Source organism: Mastomys coucha, unplaced genomic scaffold (assembly GCF_008632895.1).
Source record: "Mastomys coucha isolate ucsf_1 unplaced genomic scaffold, UCSF_Mcou_1 pScaffold12, whole genome shotgun sequence".
Classification (NCBI taxonomy): Eukaryota; Metazoa; Chordata; class Mammalia; order Rodentia; family Muridae; genus Mastomys; species Mastomys coucha.
In genome coordinates this window covers 36653269-36679211 of record NW_022196894.1, presented here as the reverse complement: position 1 = coordinate 36679211, position 25943 = coordinate 36653269, and the positions used below count along the sequence as shown (strand labels likewise).

General features: G+C 45.8%; 1 protein-coding gene and 1 pseudogene across 5 annotated transcripts in view; one reads left to right on the top strand and one right to left on the bottom strand.

Annotated features, from left to right (window-relative positions):
- Positions 1-23904, bottom strand: part of B4galt4 (beta-1,4-galactosyltransferase 4) — a 28513-nt gene extending 4609 nt beyond the window's left edge. The window contains exons 1-7 of one of the 5 annotated variants that reach the window (XM_031363875.1): positions 23796-23862; positions 20861-21024; positions 19020-19157; positions 14486-14887; positions 11953-12185; positions 7833-8020; positions 2414-2536 (exon numbers count right to left, since the gene is read on the bottom strand). In XM_031363875.1, coding sequence (XP_031219735.1) covers positions 2414-2536; positions 7833-8020; positions 11953-12185; positions 14486-14738 — 797 coding nt within the window. In that variant the 5' untranslated portion in view covers positions 14739-14887; positions 19020-19157; positions 20861-21024; positions 23796-23862. Of the gene's footprint in view, positions 1-2413; positions 2537-7832; positions 8021-11952; positions 12186-14485; positions 14888-17483; positions 17500-19019; positions 19158-20860; positions 21025-23728 lie in introns of those variants that run through there. The other 4 variants (XM_031363876.1, XM_031363873.1, XM_031363874.1 and 1 more) reach the window with 4 other exon arrangements.
- Positions 16488-17198, top strand: LOC116083226 (annotated as a pseudogene).
- Positions 23905-25943: the final 2039 nt, after the last annotated feature.

Sequence of the window (25943 nt, the reverse complement as noted above, 5' to 3'; positions counted from 1 at the left end):
CAACAGAATTCGTATGGAACACGCTTTACAAACAGTAATAAAATACTGTGGGAGGAAAAGATGGGTGGTGCTCAATATTAGTCAGCAGGCCTCAATCAATATTATGTTTCCTGGCTTATCCAGTGCATTGGTGGAAATCTGTTCTGAGGACCATGGTGTTCTCATGGAGGCAGGAGAAAAAGACAGAAAAGCAAAGAGACGTGGAGAGGAAGAGCCCCCACACCCTGGTATCTAGCTGCCTTTCCTGCAGACAGAAAGGAAATTTCAGCACTGCTGAGAAGGCCAAACTTGCCTGCAGAGATAACGCAGGGTTTTCCTTACAGACTAGGATGCTAAAAACAACAGTGTCCACCTACAGCCAGAATGCTTCCGACTTCGAGCTTCCCACCCTAACACTCACCCCTCATCTGTAAATCTAAATAGCCCACCTCCCCAAACCACATCCAATTTCATTTACAAAAGAAAAATTTTGGAAGAGAAATAAGCCAGCCAGCTCATAGGTTTTTTTAAGCTCTGCTTAATCTTTGAAACTTGTTGTAGGGCTGGAAAGATGGCTCAATGGTTAAGCACACCGATTGCCCTTCCAGAGGACCAGAGTTCAATCCCCAGCAACCACCAGATGGCTCACAATTGTCTCCAGTCTCAGATGGAATCGGACCCCCTTCTCTTGGCCTCCGCAGGCCCTGCATGTACACAGTGCACAGGTATGTCTGTGCAGACAAAACATTCGCATGCAAAAAATAAAGATCAAGGGAGGCAGAAGCAGGTGGATTTCTGAGTTTGAGACCAGCCTGGTCTATGGAGTGAGTTCCAGGACAGCCAGGGCTACACAGAGAAACCCTGCCTCAAAAAACCTATATATATATATATATATACATATATATATATATGTATATATATATATATATATCAAAAATTGTAAAAACATTGTAATTTATACTCTTTAGGCAATCTATCTCAGAAACAGGATCAAATATATGTACATGTGTGTACACATGCAAGCCATGTAAGACAATGAAGTATAATTTCCCTTAGAGAAGCTCAGACCAACACGTGGGTATATCTTATTCTTTCCCCCAAAAAAGGCCTCTATATCTGTGAACTCCTATACCCAGCATATGTTAAAAATACCTTTGGATAAATTCCAATTCTGCTTCCTACTGGCTTGTCCTGAAGTTCTGCCATGAGCAGAGATCTCTGACAAGAACTCTTGAGACCGCTGAAGGTGGTCACCCTTCCACTGCTATAAAAACAAGACTTAAGGTTTCAGCCTCCCTTAAAGCTAAGGAACGGTAGAAAAGGAGACAGTGATGGTATGTAACCATAGCAACTGTCTACTGCTCAGCCCAGCTAAGCAGTGCAATAGACTTGGGGGAAAAGGGAATGGTGGCTTCCTCTAGCCCTTCTTAACCCTGACTCTGTATGATCATCAGCTTGTGTGATCAGTGGTGACTGCTGAGGGGCTCGTTGACATGGAGCCCTTAGGTAGGAAAACCACCCTCTTTCAGAAACACTGCAAAAGGCTCTCTCCCCAAAGGGGACAAGACTGAGCAGCATGAGGCTCTAAGCTCCTTCGCACCAGCCTCGTGGGAACCTCAATCGTCACATATCTATTAATTCAGAACTCCAGCTTAGAACACATACTTTCTAAGCAGCATCAGGAAGAGGAAAAAGGTCCCCTGACTGCCCAGGAGGCCCTGTCATCACAACTCTGACTTACGGGCCTTTGAATAGTTAGGAATTTCTGGGCAATGGGAAGAGCTTTACCATCAACACACACACACACACACACACACACACACACACACACACACACACACCACAACGTGTCTTGAAGAACATGTAAAAGAGGAGGCCAGGCACCCTGAGAAGTTCCTCTTGGCCCTCCAGAGCAAAAAGAAGGGATCCAGGAGTTACATCAGCAGCCCTGAGTGAGACTTCCAGGTCAGGAAGCTGCCACAGGGTGTAGCAAAAGGACACCATTGTCTTCTTTGGGGCTTGTGGCTCCTTAGATAAAATTAGCATCCTGCTCCACATACTGGGAACAATGTCAGGGCCCTTGGGGTCTGAGGAAAAGCATGAGACTTATCATAAGCCATTTGCAGAGTAGAAGTCTCACAGACAACCTTAAATATGGGACTTCCCATTCACTGGTGGGTCCCCTGCCCCACCCCCAACACTTCTGAACCCCAAACTCAGCAACAGATGACCCTCATTGCTTTCTAGGCGTCCACTGACAAAGAAATTTAGGTCATTCTGCCCTCCCTTCATACCCTGACATGAAGGATATGAATCCCAACTCTGCAGCCTTAGGACCTGCAGGCCTGGCATTTCCAGGGACTACACACAAGCGTGGATTTCCAGGTCACCACTGAGAGCAGAGCCCCGGGAAGCTCCCTTCTCTGCTGTTCACCTGAGTCTGAGGTCATCGTCTTCTCCTCCCCATCCCCAGTAGTTGTTAGAGAATCCATTCACCTTGAAAAACTGTTCTCTGCTGAGGGCAGTGACGCCCCCAAAATATTTACTGTAACGCAACCTGGAGCAAAAAAGAGAAGACAGAGAAGTGACATTTAGCACAAAGCCCCTTTGTTCCCCACAGACACTCTAGCTAGCTCTGGTTTCGGGGGCTAGAATTCCAGGAACACTTGGGAGATGGTTCACCTCCACTACTCTTGCCTCATGCCCACCTCCCTGTACTTTGATCTGCTGTTGGGTGACCTCACTAAGTAAGGTGACCCCACATAGCTGTTATTGATAACACTGGTCCTCAGTATCACCTTAAATGTGAGTGAGTGATTCCATCCCATGTGAAGGCTGCTTAGAACACCAGGTATGTTCAGCATCCATGAGTCTCATGATAAATATACTGCCCCCTGCCCATCTTTTCTCTTTGAGGAGTGAAGAGATGTAAATCAGGAGACAGTTCCAGTCCAAGCTTTGGTTGTGCTCCCTCTGCAAACTGCCATCTTAAGAGTTTGCTTTCTACAGAGCTCAACACACCACCCCACTCCGCTCAACTCCTGGCTTGGGCAATCAGATGGAATGCAGTGTCTTTCATGAAAATTGGGTATGAAGAAGATCATTTGGTTTTGAGAGCAAGACAATGAATTATTCTTAGGCTAAATCTGAGACATTCCTAGGGCTTATGCCCACAGGCAAAGGACATGGGGTCCAAGTTCACAAGACACCTATGCTGTCTTGTGAACTCAGCAGTTGTGCCTACTTAAAGACCATGGAGTAGGAGACATCTGGACAACTCTAGAACAAGCAAGAAGAGTTGAACATCCACTGAACCACTGTTAAGACTAATAAGGAAAAGCCGCCAAAAGCTCAGGAGAATAGAGTGGGAGGTAAGTCAGAGAGTAGCTCCCAGGCTGAAAGGGCTCTTATCCTACTGCCCTGTCAGCAAGCTGAGCTAAGGCTAACCCTCAATACAACTCTGATGCCCTCTCCAACTGCAGTGGAGGGAGCTAATAACACAACCATGTGACCACATAGAAGATTTCAAACTTTTCACAAACTCAGTCAACTAAATACTGATGTTTTCCAGACAAGAAGAAAAACCAAACAGAAAGACTCAGTACACTGTAGATGTTTCCAACCTAACACCTGGCATCCCCAAAGCTACTCTGAGGTTGAGTGGTTTCTATACTCCTCGTACACACTAGTGACCTTATGTATGCTGTAACAGAAGTGGATGTAGTTATGGTCATCAGCTTACACCATGAAAATATCTGAGGGAAACAATCTTAAAGGAGGAAATTTTTAATTTGGATCATGGTTTCCTTCAATCCATAGCCAGCTCGCTCCATTGCTGATGGGCCGGCCTGTGGCCAGTAAGAATTTCACGGTGGAAAAGATATGGTCGGTAGGGACAGCTACTCACTTCATGACGGTTAAGATGCAGAGATGAGGAAGAGGAGCAGGGTAACATATAGTCCCTGGGAACACACGTCTAGTCACCTACTTCCTCCAAGTAAACCGCAAATTGAAAATACTCACCACTTCCCATTAATTCCATAGGATTAAAAATCCATCATTAATCACTGATTTGGTCATTGCCATTATGATCTAACTGTCTCTGGAAATGCCCTCCCAGGTACCTTTTAAGCTATACCCAACTGATCTCATTGGCACCTCTCAATTTAATCAAGTTGATAAACCAAGGCTGACCATCACAATCACATTCATGAACTTAAAATTCTGAGAAATGGCATTTATCAGCCTAAAAGCAACAAAAAGAAATAAAATATTTAGAACACAGCTATTACTATCATCATTTACTAGCAGTGACTTATGTCTGAGGTCACCAGACTCTAGTTAACAATGAAGGAACTCTTAACTATCAAAACACAAAACAAAACTAAACCAAAAACAGTTACATCAGGGCCCCGGGGATAGAAACAGTGGCTCCATACAACCTTCTAGGTACCAAAGAGCAGTTTTCATGAGAGACCTGGCATGCACGCCCTGCAGGGGAGTGTTAGCACTTAGGATACTCCAGGCAGTTGGCTGAGAGCACAGGACAGAACTCCTAGAGTTCTGAACTGAACAACTCCAGGGTTCTTAGGAACCACAGCCACAGCAAGAGGACCCGGATCCGGCGTGAGACCCTGGTGAGGAAGAGCGTAGGCTAAGGAGCACTGAGCCCAGCTTCGCTGTGGGGAAGAACAGAAGAAGCCTGCAGGGAAAGCCATCACAGAACTGCTCTTACCAATGTTATCCATCAAATGTCTCTGCGTTTAGTAACTTTTGCTTTTGGTCTCTTTTCTGGAAAAGGATCCATTTTAAGTGGCTCTCAAGTGAGTTTACATACAAATTTTAAAGGGCTGTAAGGTCTTCGGAATGAGGAAAATGTAGTCATACAGTTACAATGGAGTCCTTGGAGAAAGGAGGCAGGCCCACAGGAGTGATTGGCAATAAAATCCACCATGAATCTCAAACACTTGGGCAAGTCATTTTAACTTCCTACCACTGAGTGTGTGGCAAGTGAAAACATTTCCATTTTGGTTTTTGTTTTTACAGTCCAGGCTATTTATTCCTTTTTGTACCTTAAGCCACAAATTCATAGAGAATTAGATCCAGCAGCTCAGTCTCCTTTCCATTATTCCTATGAAGTGTCCAGCTCTGGGTGGAGCAGGCTGGTACTTCAGCTCAACCCAGGTACCCTTCTCTTTGACTTCTCTTGGCTTCTGATCCTTTTCCTTCATCCATTTCAAGAAGCCGTCTTTGGTCTTAGAGTACTTGATACGCACTTGATATGCTCAATCCGCACATTCGTTCTCTTGGCAAGAACCTTCCCCTTAACTTGCTAGTTTGCAATGATGCCCACAGCATGCTGGGACATGTTGTAGACTCTTCCAGTTTTGCCATGGTACACTTAGGGGGCATCTCTTTAGGAACAGCACCCAGTCCCTTGATGTCAACAATACCACCCTTCTTGTAGATTCACATGCATGTGGCAAAAGGAACAAGTCCATATTTCCTACAAGGCCTAGAGAACAGATACCCAGTGTCCTTGTGCTTCCTCTTTGTAATTGTAGGCAAAAACATTTCTTATACCTACATCCATGGGACTGTTGGGGCACTGAAGAAGCCTGAGCTCATTACACACAGTGTACAGAGTTATACCGAGCTACATACTGCCATCATACAAACACAGTGATACATAGTGCCATCAGAAGTCACTGAGACCCTGAAACTGAAACTGCCTGCCACCAGCAGAATTTTGCCCAGGATAGCAAAGGTAAGGAGGCAGAAGGGCCATCTCTCCCCAGCCACAAAAGGGGTGAGGGGGGGCAGGCATGTGCATGATCCATGCAATAAGACTGGACCAAAGTAAGATCTAAGTCTGAAGAGACAGGTAAGAAGTGCAGAGTAAATAGAACTCAGTGGTAGAGAACCTGCATACTGCAAAGGCCTCACGCTTGACTCTCATCAGCCTTTGTGCATGCGTGTACACACACACACACACACACACACACACACACACACACACACGCACACGCGCACACGCACACGCACACACACTGGGCCACGGTTTTCCTCAGAGCTCACATTTAAATCAAAAGGTAAGCATATTCGACTATGCAAGGGAGACAAAGGCCTGCTGATGGTGTCTGGGAACAGCAGCAATGCCTGGCCATATGTAAGGGGAAATTAAACAGCAAGATAGGTACGGGACACCTCTTAAAGTACACAGTGCCTGATGGGATCCATGACGGTGACACCAGAGTATAAGGTCAAAATCAGTTGACCGAGTGGGCAATTATCTCTTCACGCTGATGGCCAGGTTAACATGATACTGTGTAGACTCTCAGTCCACAGCCTGTCCTTAAACACCCCCCTCCCCAGTAATTAGAAAAAGGAACGCGACAGGATCGGGATGCTTAAAGTTAGAAGGTTAACAGTCAATCACAATTGGGCATGTAGCTTTGTTGACATTTCCTCATAGAAGGAAAGAGCAGCGAGGTTAACTAGGCCCTCATTCCCGGTCCCCATTACTCCACTCAGCCATGTCTGAAATGCCCTAAGTGCACATGGCCTTGAGGTCTAGGGAGGTGCTAAATTATATAGGCTAGGGAAGATTAACCCAAAGTGCTGCCATCTGTGTGGGCACAGAGAAGCTGCCGCCCTCCATGCTGACTGCAGACCTTCCACAAGGACTGCTTTGAGGTCACGCCTGCTCCTGCCAGCAGCTCCTCACGCACGCTCAGCAAGTAAGCCTAATAAACACACTGCTCTTCGGAGTGAACTTCGGTGGAATCAAACTTTGGTTTGTTCCAGGGACCTCACAAGGAGGGGGCAGACGTGGGTTATGCGCCCACCGGAGAGTCACAAGAGTATTCTCTTAGGCAATCCAAAGGAAGAGGCCTATATCAAAAGAGCAACACCAAGGAAGGTGATCAAGGAAGGTGATCAAGAGAGTCGGTTTCCCTTTCTCACTCTACAGGCTCTGGCAGAGCCTCCCACCCTATTTCCCAGGTTAGTCTTAGTTTCGCACAGACTTCCTCTCCCTCTTCCCTACTAACTGCTTGCAGCTGTGCTTGCAGAGTCATGCCTCTCCATAGGAACTTCCTGTTTCCTTACACCAACACTTTCTCTGCCCCTTCAGCCTGGCCTCTTGGCCCCTAGCTGGGTGGCATAGCTCCACAGGAATGGCAGGCCTTGGAGGAAGGTGACAGGGAAGTGTGCGTACAGTCAGCTTAATTTACATAGAGTTTACCTGCAAAAGGCTACTGCCTGGCCGGTTATATCTGACTAGGAGCTGGTATTAAATACCACTTAAAGATCATGTTCCTCTTTTGGGAGGCAGAAATGGAGAGAAAGGATGGATGGAGGGATTTCCCACGGTAGCTCTGAAAGACAGGAACTTGTCTTGGATATCCTGGTTCCCGAGCAGACTACGATGGTGGACATGTGCGCCCCTGCCCTTTCCTAAAACTCTGGCAAGATATCCCAATAATAGATCGATGTTCAAACACTGGCTAGAGGGTGCCATCACGTTGTCCGGTAGAGGGATGGATGGGCAGGTTATTAAAATTCTCCTGTGTGAGGAAGCCTGTCAAGTCCCACCACAGGTACTGCAGGGAGCAGGCGGCCCAGCACAATTGTGGGGATTACATTCTCTCTCCTGCCCTTCCCCTTTGTCTTGGTGTTTCTTCCCAAGGTTTTGAGAGACCTTTTTTTTCCCCTGACTTCATGTTTTAATTGCTGTTCTGCACAGCAATCTTTGGGCCATCTTTCTCCATTTCTTGCCCCCTAACTCACTCTGGACACCACATCATAGCCTCCATCACAGTAAGTACGCCGCACAGCCGGGGCCACCTTACCTGTAGCCGGTGTTGTTCCGGCCCACCACCAGGTGCTTCGGCTGATCACCGCAGGTGTAGAGGTTGAAATCATTCTCGGGCACCAGGTCCACGTCGTGGAATATGAAGCAGTCCCAGTTCTCTTCCTTGAGAGCTTCCAGATAGCCCACATTCAGGAGCTTGGCGCGGTTAAACTTTTTACTTCCCGTCTATGGAGAACGCACGTGAAAATGAGGAATTCTGGAGAAAAGGCGCTCTCGTGTGCTCCCCTTCACCCCCCATTTAGGAGTGTTATATTACCTCTGTCTATTGGCAAGACAACATACACTAGTATCTAACAGAGGAAATGCAATGATAACAAACAGACCATTCTGTTTGGGCTTTGTGTTTCACGCATATTTATATTCTATAATTTAAAAGCATCCCGTTGAATCTGGCCAGTTGTCTGAGGGTGGATAATTTGCTTAGATGAAAAGACTAAAAAGTCCAGTAGATAGATTGTATGAGAGTAAAGTTTCTTTGTTTTTGAGACATTTCTCCAAGGTAGCCTGAAACTCACCGAAATTCTCCTGCCTCAGACTCCCAAATGCTGAGATAACAGAATGAGCCATCATACCTGGTCAGAAAACAGCTTCATTTTTAAAGACTAATTTTATTTTTCAGTGTGTGTGTGTGTGCATGTTGTGTGTGTACATGTTGTGTGTGTGCATGGTATATGTGTGCATGTGTGTGTGTACATGTTGTGTGTGTGCATGTGTGTGTATGCATGGGGGGTGTGCATATTGTGTGTGTATAATGTGTGTGTCTGGTGTGTGTGTGTGTGTATGGTGTGTGTGTGTGCATGTGCATGTATGCATGGTGTGTGTGTTGTGTATGTGTCTGGTGTGTGTGTATATGTGTGTGTGCATGTGTGCGTGCATGGTGTGTATGTGTGTACATGGTGTGTGTGCATGTGTGTGTGCATAGTGTGTGCATGTGTGTGCGCATGTATGTGTGCATGGTATATTGTGTACATGCATGTGTATATGGGGGGGAATACATGGGTATAAGTGGCCTCTGAGGGCAGAAGAGGACATCAGTTACCAAGAGCTGATTGTGAGCTGCTGGAAGTGAGTGTAAGGCTCTGAGCTTGGTCCTCTGCCTGAGCTTGGTCCTCTGCCTGAGCTTGATGTGGTCTTAACTGCTGAGTCATCTCCCCACCCCCCCACACACACATATACATACCACTACTCAACAGTACACTTAAAAGTTAAAAAGATGGTTTTTAAAATATGAGAAAGTGGCTGAGATAGCACCAAAAAAAATGCGATGTAGTTTTAAAATACGAATAAAAATAAAGCAACATAATTGTGCACTTCAACTTATTAAGAGGCTGGAGCTCATGTGAAGTGTTCTTCTAAGCTCAGTTTTTAAAGGGCCTTGATCAATTCCACAGGAAACTACAAAGGCCCTAGAATGTTCTTGTCACAACAGTTAGTGTTACTGCCTTCCTGTCAGCTCCTGGCTGATCTCCAGCTAACCCTCCACAATGACACTGAATTTCCAAGAGACTAAGCTAAGAACTTGTCAGGAAGGACCAAGAAATTGTGACCTACCAACAGAGAAGGCTGTCGCTAATACTTCTAAGCTACTTAAAACTTTCTTGGAAATGGCTCAACAAAATCCTGTTATAACACTAATGACAGAGGCTCGTCCTTACAGTGGCTGTTCGGAAGGATCTGAAGACAACGCGGTCTGCAGGATCATCAACACTTAACGTGCAATATGCCACAAGGACTTTTCAGTCCAACTTTGCTCAAGGCTAACTGAATGCTGTAAAAATAAAGTCTGATTTGACAGCTTATCATAACAAAATTGTAAGCGATTCTTAGAAGGTACAGCAGCACTTTCCTGGAAGGAGTAACAAAGTAGGTATGTTTCTGTTCACACACACACACACACACACACACACACACACACAAACCAGAGCACATGCCTATGATCTCAGTACTCTGGAGGATTGAGAGTTTCAAGCTAGCCTGGCCAAGAACGAAGGGGGAAGCGGGGAGAGGCAGGAAGATGAAAGAAAACAGAGGAGGTGAAAAGGGGGGGCTCTTAGGAAATGGCCACGCATGCCTAACAACCTGGGTTCAATACCCAGAATTCACATAAAAAAAAACAAAAAAACAGATGATTCTATAACCAGACAAGGTTCCCAGTGCAAAGACTGAACACCAACCCAGCCACAAAACTTTCAGCCTATAATCTGTCCTGCCCACAAAGGGTGATGGAGTAAAGGTGGTGGGAACTTGTGGGAATGGCCAACCAACCACTGGTTCAACTAAAGTTTAAAAAAAAAGGAAAAAAGAAAAGCCAGATGAGGTGAAAACACCTGTAACCCAGCATGCCTGTGACAGGAGGGAAGGTGGGGACAAGAGGGCTGCCTGGAAGCTTTCAGGTAAGCTAACCCAGAGTGTGCAGCAGCAGAAACAATAGGAGAGACCCCTGACTACACACACACACACATACACACACACACAAATAATCTTTGGAGAAGGAAAACAAACTAAAAATAGTACCATATTTTGGTAGCTATCATCCTAAGTAAGAAGTCAGACTCAATAAATCAGAGTTTTAACCAATGTCGCTAAAAAACAAGATTAATTCTAAAACAAAAGAAGTGGGCTGAAGATATAGCTCAGTGGGTAGAGTGCTTGCCAACACCCATAGGGCACTGACTGAGTTCAGCCTCCAGATGAACCACATGTGGTGATGCCTCCTGCCTGCAGCCCCAATTTGGGCGAAGTAGAGGTAAGAGGACGAGAAATCGAAGCTCGACCTCAGTGGTGTTTCAGACAAGCCTCGGTTACAAACGGCCCTGTTCAACAACAGACAAGAAGCTATAGGAGCTGAATGGATGGCTCAGTGGGTAAGAGCAATTGCTGCTTTGGTAGCAGACATGGATTTGGTAACCAAAACCCACGTTGGCTCACAACCAGCCATAATTCCAGTTCCAGGGAATCCAATGGTCCCTTCTGACCTTGGTTAGTACCAGTGGTATACATGATTCACTTGCATACATGCAGGCAAATGCACATCATTTATATTTATATATATGTATGTATGTATGTATGTATATATATATATATATATATACACAAATATGTATATATGTGTGTGTATACACACACACACATATATGAAATAAATCTTTAAAACAACTCTAAAGTTTTATTTCAAGTCCTAAAAACTGGACACGGATATACCATAGAGAAGCACCTGATTATGAAGTCTCTCATAAAGTATACACTACCCAGGAGAACCCTTATAAGCTGACCATTCTACCTAAAACTGGTTTTCTCACCTACATCTAATATTAAGTAAGCAGTTAATGATTTTGCCCATACTCTTATTAGATCCGAAGGAACAATGTATGAATAGCTCAGGATGATATTAACAAGTTTAGGCACATGTTTCAGCTGATGTTCTATCTTATATTCAGTAAACTTTCATACCAAATAGAGGCATGTTTAGTCACCCACCAGCGACTGACTGACCTTAAAGCTGAGCTCTTCTGAGGCAGCCTATGGGCAGTCACATGCTGTTCCTACTAACCAATCTGGAAGCCAAATGAGTGAGTCAAGGCGGTGAAAGTTAAACGTCGCCTATGTGACACCATAAGCAGTGGTGGGGTTAATGGTCAAGGTGACTGTAAAGCCATACAACTAGCTGGTTGTACCACTTGGCACTCCATGAAACCACTCTTGAGATCTGGCCCACGCAACCACATTCAATAACAACAGGCCGAAACCCAAACCCATAGTGTGTAACATAGGGCAAACCTATAAGAAATGGGACAGGCAGGAGAGCTCAGGGATGTGTATGGGCTAGCACTGGCTAATAACATGGTGCTGGGGTTGGGGGTATAGTGTGGGGGCGGTGCTCTCAAAAACAGGCTTCCTCCCAAAGTGCATGTTAGGACGGTGACACTTCCCAGGGCTTCACCCCATGGCACCAAGTTCAGGATCAGAATTTCCTCTGCTCTCTTCGAGGGTGAGTGAGGGAAGAAAATTCTCCTTCTGATGGTAGTCCTTTCCCCCAAAAACAAACACGCACGTTGCTTCCTCCGCAGACTACAGGGTCCGGGAAAGCCCACACTCACCTGGTGGATGATGTAGATGCCGTAGTCAAGCTGCTGCCTCTGCAGGAAGGGATGCAGGTGTTCCAGCAGGTAGATCAGGTGCTTCTCTCTGTTCCGGTGGGGAATGAGGATGGCCACCCGCTGCAGAGCCTTACATTCCTCAGGATGATACCGGCCTCTGGACACTTTGGGGTTTTTGGCCTGTATTTCCTCCAAAGTGAGGTCTGGCTTAAAGATGAGCTTGCTCTGGCCTCCTGCAATCAACACCAGACACATGTCGTAATCGGAGCTGTGGCACGAAGCTCTGGGGTTTACACAGCTGACTCAGATGAAAGCTTGGCCCTCTGCCTGGTGCCCTGTGAGTAGTGCAGCTCCTCCTGCTCTCTCTGGATGGAAGTCTCGTGAGCCGTACATAGAGCGCTAAGGCAATGGCAGCCTGCTGACAAAGCAAGTAACTGATGTGTGAGGGCATTTCCTGTGCCTGGGCAATCAATTCTGGCTCTATGATCCATTGTTTTAGATGTATTTATTTTATGTATATGAGTACACTGTGGCTGTACAGATGTTTGTGAGCCTTGCTGTAAGCCTTCATGTGATTGTTGGGAATTGAATTTTTGGATCTCTGCTTGCTCCAGTCTGCCCAGCTCACTCAGTCCCTCCTCGCTCCAGCCCAGAGATTTTATTTATTATTACAAATAAATACACGGTAGTTATTTTCAGACACACCAGAAGAGGGTGTCAGATCTCATTACGGGTGGTTGTGAGCCACCATGTGGTTGCTGGGATTTGAACTTGGGGCCTTCGAAAGGGCAGTCAGTGCTCTTACCCACCAAGCCATCTTGACAGCCCTCTCTATGATCCATTTTTGAGTGAGCCACACAGACTGCCCAGCCACCTCACCACCCACTAAAGATGAGGGCAAGACAGAGTAACCCCTACCAAGGAGGATGAACTATGGAAGCCAAGAACATTCTACAGAATTCAACTCCTGCATGAGGCCTTCTTTCCACTTCTGCCCTACACTTCTCATGCTTAGATCCCTGCAGACAAGGCACTAGGGAGAAGCTTAAGCCCACCGGACTCCCTAGCCAGGGTGACAACTACACACACTCTTCTCCCATCACACCAGGGTAGATGTTTCCAGTTAACACAGCATCTGCTGGTGAAACTCGAGGCTGTCTGTGGTAATCCATCCTGAGCAGGGCTTCGAATATCAGACTGAAGTAAGTAACCCCCATTTTCTGACCTGAATACAAAGGACAGCCTGACCAGCAAGAGAGGAGGCAGAGTTCTGTTTAGGAACGGTGATAAGCTCTGTGCCTTACACGCCCTTTAAGACCCCATACACTAGATAGGCTTTAAATCTTCGAGCTGCTAACAGATTGTACCATCCTCCTTCCTCTCCAAGTGGCCTCTCTCAACAGTCTGAGGCATGCTCAGACATACATGCTGCAGTTCCCACAAGCAGGTTAAGAACAACAGGCCTTCGAAGAGCCCCAGGACATCCAACAGACCTCTCTCCTAGCGTAGACAGGGAGCTGTCGCTGCCTGTCCGGAAGGGCAGCTGGACTAGACAGCTAGAATGAGATACCCCCATCTCCACAGAAAGACAAGCATGAAGATGCACACCGTGACTTAGGCGGTGCCACAAGCAGGTGCAGCACCCAGGAAACTGAGATTTCCTGAGGCTGGGGTTGGGGCAGCCCCTGAGTCCTTCCTAGAAGATGAAAGAGATCTAAGCTGAGTTTCAGATGACTACCTAGGAACCCACAAGACATGGACAGAGAAAAGGGCATTCTGGGAAGGGGGATCCATACTAGATGAAGCTTAAAGGGCTGTCTTGGAGAATCTGAGCATTCTGATGTTCTAGAGAAACGATATATGTGAGAACTTGTCTTTCTTAGATGTACTGAGCCCACTCAAACCAATTCACTGTTCACTGAAAGGAAGAGATCAACATGAAATCAAAATATACAAGATCCTGGAGAAAATAAACGTAAAAAACACACTGAAAAACTGAGTCCTATCTCTTGGCTCCATACTTTTGGCTAAAGGGACACTAACAGATGAGACACAAATGGAAGACTGCCCATGCTTGCAGCTTCCACCAGCAAGGCAGGATGATGCGCCCAGGTGCCCACTGTCTTAGAGAGATAATCAGAAACATGCGGAGTAGAACCACAAGTCCAGACCGGCTGACTTAATATAGTATGGATGATAAAATTAGGATCATTCATATGATAGTAATGAACTGTATTATCGATGAGAATCAACAAACTGGAAGCTTAACAAAATGTTGAGTTGCTGCAGCCATACACAAGCACAGGTTTCCAGTCTGTCAGGTTCAAAGGCCTGGAGTCAGGATATAGAGTGAAAAGGAGTAAGGGCCTCACAAAATTCCTGGGAGACACCACTTTTTAGCTGGCATGTGGACTCCCAGGTATAGTCATTTTGCAAAACTTAATTATTATCATTCTACTATTCACACTTTTCTGCAACATCGGTTAAATAATTTTTTGTAGTACTTAACAGAACAAAACCAGCAAATACTTACTGAGGTTTGGGGACACCGAAGGGCAGTTAGCAAGTTCTGCCCTTGTTGTGGCTGCATCACGGCCCAGAGTTTCTTCATTCCCCAAGTGTATGACCTTGTGGAAATTAGCCATGAAGTCCTTTGCCTTGGGGATCACTTGAATAGCACCCACAAAGTAGTTGCTGGTGGCCCATCCCACCACCGTCAGGCACAGGGTAAAGAGCAACAACAACCGTAATCTGTAGGAGAGGAGGTAAGGTGGGTTGCAGCCCATGTCTCTTAGCTTGCCAGTGACCTGTACCTCTGCTTCAGCTGGAGTGAGGAGGTTTCAAATTGTACTTTTCCAGTAAGACCGAGGATTTGATGGCAACTCATGAGGTAATTAATGTTTGCCACTCCCCAGCGGTTCTATCCCAGAGATCACTGAAAGACAACCACAGAGGATGTATTATGAATAGAAATCCTGTCCTAAAATGACAGACCTCAGTACTCATTAGAAACCCAATCCCAGCTGAGCTGCGGTCTCAGTGAGATGCTAGCCCAGGGCAGAGCCTAACAGAGTGTGCTGGGGTGGGACATGAGAAACACAAGGGGACCCAAACAGGTTGTCGACAATCTCTGAGAAAAACGAGTCAAGAGCAGAGACTTGGGTGTCATAGAGAAACCACAATTCTATCACTTATGAGCCAACTGATCTATGTCCAGTCACTGCATTGACCTTCACTTCCTTATCTTCCCGGGGGTAAAATGACACCAACCTAGATAAACTCTACTTTCCTACAGGGTTGGACTATCACGGAACACCCCCGCATCCTCTCTGCACCATCAAAGTCACATTATGCCTCAAATCCCAAACATCTTAGCAAGGAAAATGCAGTGAGTTCTGAAGCCAGATTCTAATTTCCATAGCCGAACAGACTGTCTGTGCTATGGACCAACAAGGAAATACTTCTGAATACATCTTAAGTAACAAGAAAGGAAAAGCCAGTGCAGTAAGGACAACACCCACCTTCAGGGCCTCCCAGAGCTGGCTCAAGCCTTCCCCGACTAGCGCTCATAGCTCCCTGTGTACACTAAGAGATCTGTCTGTGGGGTGGCCCAGGGGTCTTTGTAGGCAGCTGCAGAGGCTGTAACCTTCCCATCTCAGCCTGTTTGCCTTCGGTAATAAAATCCCCGGGACTTGGCTTCTCCACTTCTGGAGACTTTCTGGAAACCTCAGATTGGGGTCCAGTGTGGTCAGCCTCTTGTTGAGGGCCCTTGTACTAGTGGCTTTTCCTTGGTACACAAGTATACACACACACACATACACACACACATTCAGAGAGAGATTTAAATCCAGATTTCATATCTCTTATCTCTTGTTCTTTTTATATGACTATTAATTCTAGCATGAAGGCTTGGCACACTTTAACAACCCCATCCCCCCCTCCCTTATAAGCTTAAGTGTCTTCTATAAAACTGCTGGCACAGAAGAAAGTTCAAAGGCAAAACTTCCTTGTTTCACTGAGAAGTGGGGGGTCGGAGGGGTGCTTTTAGAACACATCTATGTATTCAAGAGAGATCTCTGCCTGTCATCGAAGTGACCGGAGGATTGGAGACAACCTCTCCATATGTTTCCCTAGCTTATATAAAACTTGGGAGGGCCATTTCAGGGAGCTGGCCCATGCTGTCACAGGAGTGGATCCCGAGTCGAGCACAGGCGCGAGTATACCTGCACAGGCGAGTAGAGAAAATGGCAGACGATACTGATACTGAAGCGATGTGTGAGGCCCCTTACAAGAAGACTTGCCTAGCGATATCTCACCTCTACTCCCATGAATTCACCTTTGATTCCAGTGTGAACTATCAATAAGGATGAGAACAAGAGCTAACAGCCATGAAGAACGTAACAAAAAGAGGGGTGGGGGGAGCAAGAGCAGACGTCGTAGTCATGAGAGAAAAAGAACCAAAAGTAAAGAACAGAAGTAGAGATAGAGACAAGAAAAAGAGCAAAAGCCAAGAGCGGAAACAAAACAGAAGCAAAGAAAGGAGTCGAAGCCGCTCGTGAAGCCGAGATAGAAGGTTCCAAGGCCGTTACAGAAATCCCTACAGAAGCCGTTTCCGAAGCTGAAGTCCATTCAGGAAAGACAAGAGCCCTGTGAGGGAACCTATTGATAATCTGACTCCTGAGGAAAGGGGCTCAAAGACAGTTTTCTACATGCAACTGGCAGCAAGAATTCGACCAAGAGACTTGTAAGAATTGTTCTTTACAGTAGGAAAGGTTCAAGATGTAAGAATGACTTCTGATAGAAATTCAAGACGTTCCAAAGGAGTTGCCTATGTGGAACTTGTTGGTGCCAGCTCAGTCCCTCTAGCAACTGGATTAACTAGCCAACAAGTTTTAGGAGTGCCAATCATAATCCAGGCATCATAGGCAGGGGAAAAAAACAAAAAAACAAACAAACAAACAAACAAAAAGCCCAGAGGTGCTGCAATGGCAAACAATTTACAGAAGGGAAATACTAGACCTATGAGGCTCTACGTGGGCTCATTACACTTTAACATCACTGAAGCTATGCTTCGGGGGATCTCTGAACCTTTTGGAAGGACTCAAAGTATTCAGCTCATGTTGGATACTGAAACCGGTCGATCTAAGGGATATGGATCCATTACATTTTCTGACTCAGAATGTGCTCTTTGGCATCTGGTGCTATGGCAGAATTCTCTTTTGTTACAGATTTGCAAACATGACTAGCTGCAGCTGCGTCTGTTCAACTTCTTGCAACACAGCGTCTCCAACTTTCTAACATGTTTAATCCTCAAACAGAAGAAGAAGTTGGATGGGAGACAGAGATTAAAGATGATGCCATTGAAGAATGGAGGAGTCGTTCATATTTATGTTGACAAAATTTCAGCTCTGGGCAATGTGTATGTGAAGTGCCCATCTACTGCTGCGGCTACTGCTGCTGTCAATGCATTGTGTGGTAAGTGGTTTGCTGGTAAAATGATAACAGCAGTGAATGTAGCTCTTCCGACTTACCACCGCCTCTTTCTTGAGTCTATGACAGCATCACAAGGACTGGTTCCAAGTAGACGATGAAGGAAATGCAGTCCCTTATGTATATAGCTTTTTTTTTTTCTCTTGAGAATTCATCTTGAGTTATCTTTTATTTAGATAAAAAAAAAAAATAAAGAGGCAAGGGTCTGCAACTTGTCATTTGTATACAACTCCTATTATCTTGAAAATTAAAAGTGTTAATGGGAAAAAAGAAAAACTTGGGAGGCGGGAGAATGCTCACTTCATAATGATATTGTAAGAGTTTATGAGAAGACACACCCAAACACCTGTCGCATTTCCAGAACTACAAGAGATTTGCTGGCAACCACAGTGAGTCATGTATTATCAGAATACTAGCCAAGATAAACCTAATCATACCTCTGATAAGGTACTGATATTTATAATAATAATTTCCAATTTTCTTTCAATGAGTATATAAATACATTTGTAATTAGAAGTATATAATACTTTTGTAATTAGAAACAAAATGACTTTTCAAACAAACGTTATCTCTGGGGAAGGCGCCACTGGACTGATTTGTACTATTATTTAAGTATGAGTGAGGGTCTCTTCTCGGAGGCATTCTCATTTTTAATCAAGACAATTGATATGGGAAAGGACAGGGAATCCTCAGAGAACAAACTCATGAAGGAGTTATTTTACGGCAATGCTCACCCACCTTCCTGGTCTAGAAATCTGCCCTAGAGTTTGTTTTTGGTTGGATGGTTGGTTGGTTGGGTTGAGTTTTTTGTTTTTCTTTTTTGTTTTGTTTTGTTTTCCGAGACAAAGTTTCTCTGGGTAGCTCTGGCTGTCCTGAGTCTCATTCTGTAGCTTAGGCTGGCCTCTAATTCATAAAGATCCACCTGCCTCTGCTTCCCAACCTCTGAGATTAAAGGTGTGTGCCACCACCATCAGGCTTTCCCTTTCCTGAATGCAATTTGTCTGCTCTGAGCACTTAAAAGTGCTCTGTACCACTTTTAAGCACAGGCGCGGACATCCACAGGCACAGACACTCATAGGCCTGGACATTCACAGGCACAGACACTCACAGGTGCGAACACCCACAGGCAGGGACACCCACAGGCATGGACGCCCACAGGCGTGGATGCCCACAGGCAAGGACACCCACAAGCACGGACACTCACAGGCACGGACACTCACAGGCAGGGACACCCACAGGCAGGGACGCCCACAGGCAGGGACACCCACAGGCACGGACACCCACAGGCACGGACACCCACAGGCACGGACACCTACAGGCACGGACATTCACAGGCAGGGACACCCACAGGCACGGACACCCACAGGCAGGGACACCCATAGGCACAGACACCCATAGGTGCGGACACCGACAGGCCAACAGGGAAGCACTGCCCTTTTTTAGTTCAGTCTTCTCCCTGCCCTTAATGGCTCCAATTTGTTTTTCAAACATGCTCCTGTCTCCCCTTCCCATTCCAAAGAGGAACGCATGAAACAAGACTGGCAAAACACTGAGATAGTTAGGAGACAATTAATTACCTAAGGGCTCACGGTCTTTGTACGTCTGTGTGCTTTTTTAAACTTTCTAATAAGGAAGGTAAGCTCGACATACACATACACCATTTCCATGCCTCCAAGGAAGATGTGGTAGGCGCCTCATTTATGCAGTAAGTGTTCCTGCAGCAGACAGAAAGGATATGGTGGCATCCAGCAGCTGGTGAGCACCAAAATCTGCACCCTAAGACCTTTAAGGCTATCCACAGACACCACAGACAAGGTGTGAGTCGCCACTTCACTCCAGGCAATGGCCTTGCTACCTTGAGATTCTCTGGAGCAGTACAGAGGAAAAGTTGACGATGCTCTATTATGGCTCCCAACTGGAGACATTTAATTTTAAAAATGTGCCCTGTATTTTAATCTACAGAATAAAATGAATTCCCATGAATATATATTGACATAACTGATCAAATAAAGAAAGGGATAGGAGACAAAAGAAATCTCTTTCATACAGGAAACTTCCAATTTTGCAGCCAGGAAAAGGAAGAAAAAAAAAAACACTAAGCAAATACTACAGCAATCATTGCGTCAGTCTGGCTTCACCAACGGGCATTAGAATCAACCGGTGGAAATTTGAGAATGAACAGTTTTGTGCTCTATGGTTACAAAGACTTTCCCTTAATGTTAACTGCAATTGGTAACCATACAGGGAAGCTAACATCACCTTAAAGAGGTTATCAAATGACCAGGTAAGACCTACTGACCTCAAAAACCTGTTGCTAGTAATAAGAAATAAAGTCTATCAACAGTATTGAGAAATGAAGTCGAGATAGTACTGACAAAGTTTTCACTGCTGTGTAAAGGAATAAATAGATTAGAAGAAGCTACATGAACTTTCTGTATCATTTTTAAAACTTTGAAGCATCGTCCCCCCCACCCCCCGCGTCGTCTTCGCTCCGGGGATGGCGCTAAAAAAAAAAGAAGAGAAAAAAAAACTTTGAAGCAATCTAAAATTAAAGCATTAAAAATATTCTTAAAAAATCATAAAGTCAGAGAGACCCTGAGTATAGCCCCAATCAATGCTTGGTAAATAATTAACTGAATTCTCAAAAAGATTTACAACTCTATTTATCCTGATGTCTCAAATCAACCTAACATATAACTTTCTAAGATATACTATATGAATAAGTATATAAGATAATAATATAAGATATACTATATGAGTAAGGACACAACATAATCCAAGCCTACTGAAGAAAGGGATGCTATATTTAAAAAGGGAGAATGAAGTGGTGCAAGCCTTTGATCCCAGCACTTGGGAGGCAGAGGCAGGCAGATCTCTGAGTTCGAGGCCAGCCTGGTCTATAGAGTGAGTTCCAGGACAGGCAGGGCTACATAGAGAAGTATGACCCTAGAAGTTTAACAGCAGTAAGGCTCATAGCAGCACCCTTCCATTTACCTTTCTAGAACACTGGATCAAGCCCTCCTCTCTGCCACTGACTACTGGAAAGGGTGGGGCTGCTACTAAGTTGCACTATGTACCTCCTCTCAGCCTTCTGCCCAACAGTATACACTCTTGAGATCACCACCTTAGAAACAATTCGACTCACAGTTTGATGTGTTTTGGCCCATGGTCAGTTGTTTATGTGCTATGGTGAGGCAACATATCATGGTAGGTGGCATGCAGGAAGCAAAATGTCTTACCTCAGAGCCAAAAACAGAATGGAGAAAGAGGATGGGGCAGGACTTTCTAAGATATACTACCCCTTTCAAGGGCATGCTTGTGGCTCTGCCACACCCATTTTAAAGCAAAAGTTGCTGGGAAACATGAGATAAACTGAACTAGCAAGTGACTGAAGTTGTTTTATGTAATAGATGCTTACAGAAGTCAAGAGAATTTCTGGTGGGAGATTTCAGTAGAAGCTCACTGAGCATGCCTTCCCACATCTGTTTGCAGCTATCCGATAATTCTGCAGTGGATCACAGAAGTCCACTTCTGTAGCCATTACAGGTCAGGTCTACCAATGGTCCTAAGGGCTGAGAAGCTCTGAGATAATTTGGAAAAACAAAAACAAAAACAAAAGGGTAAGTGGTTCATGTGTCAAAGTGTTAGTTCGACTTCTTATCAAGTGTATGAGTGTTTCCAAGTCACTGATCTGGATTTTCTGAGTGTGTCTGCCTTTTATTTAAAAGCACTTCTCATCTGTGGCTCCAAACGTGCTTTGGTCAGCTCTCTGAAGGAGTGGACAAAGCTATAGGTTTCTGTATTCCACTCCAAAACTGACAGGTTCAAAGAGCTACATCTGAGACCCGGGCTGAAATTTAGACAACGGTGACTCTTACATGCTGTGAAGTCTCAGAACCAATGAAAGAGAATGGACCTAAGATGGACCAGAACCCTGAGAAATAGCAATTGTCCTTCTGATGGGAAAAAAAGCAGTAAGAAGATATGTGAAAATGGGATTTTTAAAACACAGTTCACTATATATAACTCTTGATTACATCATTTAGTATACAATCAGAGGAAACTGTATTACCATCAACACTGCCAAAATAGCAAAACCTTGAAAAGAACTCAAAAGTTAATAACAGGGATCTGATTTAATCAACATATCACATCCTAGAGCACATGGACTGGAGAGAGAGTTCAGTCAGTAAAATGCTTACCACACAAGAACCTGACGTTAATCTATTAGAATCTCCCTAAAAGCCAGGCATGGTGACACTGGCTTTAATCCCAATGACACAAATGGCTGTCCCCTGGCCTCCTCATGCACATGTGCACATAAGTATGTACCCCCAAAATGAGTGTTTAAAAGACCCCAACTATAGAGGAAGAGCTTACCACAGCCAAGTAGAAAAATAACATAAGAGTGTGCATACAATCCCAACTGTGCAATATACGTGTGTTCATGATAGCTACCTGTACAAAATAGCAGAAATAGTCACTGAGACAAATTTGAGAAAGCTGGGTTTCTAATTCAGGGTTGTCATGACTCATTACCAGAGACAAAGCTGCTATAAATAATTTTAAAAAGTAAAAAAATAACTAGTTGTCTTTTAAGATATTCTAAAGTTTTTAAATGGCATTATTATAGACAAGGGACAGTAATGATTAGTTACATAAAGTTGGTGGCCACTTGATCATGTAAATGTTAAGAGGACCTGTTCTAAAAATGCCTTACAAACCCCTATCTACACACACACTTTTATCCTGTCAGTGTGTGTGTGTGTGTGTGTGTGTGTGTGTGTGTGTGTGTGTGTGCGCGCGCGCGCGCGCGAAAAAAAAAAAAAAAAAGCTTGAATAGCCAGAAATCACCAATGGTTCACGGTTATAATGCCAGCACTAAGAAGACTGAAGCAGGAGGATTACCCACCAAATTCCAGCCAGTCTGGACTGCATCCATGAGTTCTAGGCTGACTTGCTTTGGATGTTCCCAGTGTGGATAACAGGTCTCCCAAGAGACATTTGGTGGTTGGTTCCCAAGGCACACACTATTACCAGCTCAGCTTAGAGAAGGTACTAAATGCTTATATCAAGCAGCACATAGAATGTAGTAACAGAGTCGCTGTCACTGCCCTCCCTACCTATTCTTCATCAAACAGTTATCATGGTCAGCTATTGACTTTGAGTACCCCCCTCCCCCATCAAAGATGTGGACCTATCTCAAGGGCCCTCAGGCACACAGAGGCTTGCGTATCTCGTGGAGAGTTTTCAGTGTCCACAAAAGCCAAAGCTGTTCTTAAAAATTAACTTTTAAGAACAGAAGAAAAGAAAACCAACCAACAAAGCAGTGTTCCCTTCCCGGGAGACACATTCCAGCACTCTCTGGCTTGGTGCGGGGGCAGCCTTCAACACTCTAACTTGAATTTCACTTTCTCAACCTTAATCATATCTGACATTCTTTGAGTTTCTTACAACCTCCGAAGATTCATTATACACACACACACAGAGAGAGAGAGAGAGAGAGAGAGAGAGAGAGAGAGAGAGAGAGAGAGAGAGAGAGAGAGAGATCAACTAATGATTTTTAAAATGAGATAGAGAGGCCTTTTCTCAACTCTCAAATTACCACCTTCTGTCTGCTCTTTCATTAGGAAACCACTGGGGAGATCAGCCCGCGTCCAGGGCAGCCCCCACATCCTCATGCCTCCTGGCTCACCTCTGAACACTTTGCAACCCACAGGCTAATACCCTCCTAAAGTTACCTCCTCCCAAAGGCCTTCTCTAGATACTTATCTCCCACACCCTTCAGCACCGGAAAACCAGAACATCAAGTGACAAGGATTCACAGACCCTGGAGGGACCAGGTACCCGAACTACATAAAGCAGGTGTGGGTCTCAAGCCCTTCAAACCCCGTGAGTGCCCCTTGCTTGGCCGAAGGAGCTCGGGCCCGCCCGGGCATGGAAGTACAGATCAGCTGAGTTGTTTATCCAGGTGAAACGCCGTCTGACCCGGACCCAGAAGGATGGGCCTTTTCCAGGTAGAGACGCCCGGAGACGCCAGCACCGGGACTCGGGACTCGGGACGCGGCGGATGCACCCTGCATCTCTCCGATGCGCGCAACATCTCCCCCCCGCCCTGAGCTCTGGGGCGCCGACACCGGAGCCGGAGCCCGAGCTCGAGCCCGAGCCTAACCGAGGTGGGCCTCTGCAGGACCCCAGCTCGCCCGCCGCTCGCCGGTCGGGACAGCCGCACCGAGGCCTGAGCGCGCAGGCTCCGCGCCCGCCCGGCCCCATCCCGTGGACCCACCCGGCTCGCAGCCCCGAGATGGCTGCTCGGAGAGCGCAGCAGCGGAACTCCGGCCCAGCGTACTCACCCCGGACGCGGCCACCGTGAAGACGCCCGGGGAAGGGGAGGTGATGAGGGGGATCTCTCTCGCGGACCGCCTGCGCCGCCCGGAGGCGGCTCTGCAGCCCCGGCTCCGCCTCGCGCGCAGCGCCATCGAGGGGGCGGGTCTGCCCGGTTCTCCCAGGACCTGGTGCACCCGCCCGCCGGCCAATCCCACCAGGCGCTGCAGGAGCTTGAGAAGGAAAAAGGGGTGCACAACTTAGCCTTTAGATCACAAACAGTTCTGAGGATGACGAGTTAGGCTCCGGGCGCTTCTCAGATTCCATCCCCGGGGGATGTCACCGGAACCTGGAAAAGAGATCATATCCCGTGCTTTACAAAGCAGGAAAATGATGGTTTGGACTCACAGGAATGTGCAGTCTTTTGGCTTCTCTGGGCAACACTAAATGAAGGGTGGCTTCAGGCCACATCATAGAATCCAGAGGTCCACAGTTACGTGTTTATTTTGCGTGACACTACCAAGCGACATTGTCATTTATAAAGTTCGTGTTTGAGAACCCTGAAATCGAGTACCAAAAAACAAAACAAAACAAAACAAAACAAAACCTTCATCCTTCATAAAGTTTGCAATTTTGTGTTGAGTTGATTTCATAGTCATCCTGGGGCAACGGTTAGACACCCTCAAGAAACTCTAAAATCCTGACAGGTTATAGCCCGCTCAGTCATGCACTGTAACGAATTTGAGATTAAATGATATTATGCTAATCAAATATTTCATATATAATCATAATTACCAAATTATGTTAAAATTGATTGAAAAATAATGGTGGGCTCTGCATAGGCACACAGAACAACAACCTACATGTTACCAGCTCTCTCAGAAAAGTTACATGAAAATCACCCCATCCAGCTCAATGTAAAGCAGTGGTCCTCAGCCTGTGGGTCGAGACCCCCACGTGCAATTGCATATTTGATATTTACATTATGATTTGTAACAGTTGCAATAATTACAGCTATGAAGCAGCAGGAAATAGCTTTATGGTTGGGGGGACCCCACGACATTAGGAACTGTATTAAAGGGTGACAACATTAGGAAGGTTGAGAACCACTGCTCTAAAACGAGCAAACTGAACCAGCCCTGAGGTCCTAGGCTTTAAACAGGTCTAGGGCCATTTTGATGCCGCATGTCTGTGTCACCACTGTGACACGGTAATGGAATTGGGAGCCTCCTGCATCAGGCTGAGGCCTCTGAAGAGCACTGGAGAGGTCCTGAAACTACTCTGGCCCTGCAGAAGAAACACTGAACACTCTTGGTAGGAGACTGGTCTTCATTGGGTCCCAGGAAGTTTAAACGGATACAAATTAACAATTTTAATTTTTTTCATTTATTTATGTATTTACTTGTTGTTCCATAGGCAAGGGCCTGTTGCTGGTGGCCTAGCTGAGGCTCTCTCTCTCTCTCTCTCCCTGTGATGACAGGGGGCCTGCTGCTGAGGCCCGGGTCTCTCTCTCTCCCCGAGGCTGACCTGTTTGCTGCACAGTGCCTTAATTAAAAAGGAGGCAATGTATAAATCAGTTATTTTATTGTAGGAAGTAGAAATATGCTAGTTAAGTAGAGAGAAAGAAATGAGAGGAAGGAGAGAGAGAAAGCATGAGAAGAAAACAAAGAGCAGAGAGGAGAGAGAGAACAAGAGAGGGGGAATGAGCAGAAGAGTAAGAGAGCAAGAGAGAGAGAGGAAGAGGAGAAGAGTAAGAGAGTGAGGAGGGGGCAAACCACCCCTTTTATTGTATGGGGCGTGGCATGCCTGGCTTGTGGTCAGATGACTGGGTGTAAGGTCCAGCTAGAATGCTGGGAGCTTGAGGCATTGTCTGCCTGATAGAGCACACATCTCCTGCGGGGGCAGCTGTGAGGGGTTTGGGCTGAAATCTGAGCCATTGGTCTCAGGAGCTATCACGGAACACCTACCATCCCTTGTGAACAAATTTACTTTGCTCGGTGGGTCTCCGGGGTTCCCAGGTGGCTGCTGCCCACTGCCCCACATTTACTTACTGTTTAGTGCTATGGACAGGAATCAGGGTCTATCCTACCTGGAACAAACAACCACTAAACTACTCAGGGTCACCAGCACTCCCAGCCCTTCCCCACAGGCACACCTAGAGTTCACAGTCTTTTTTT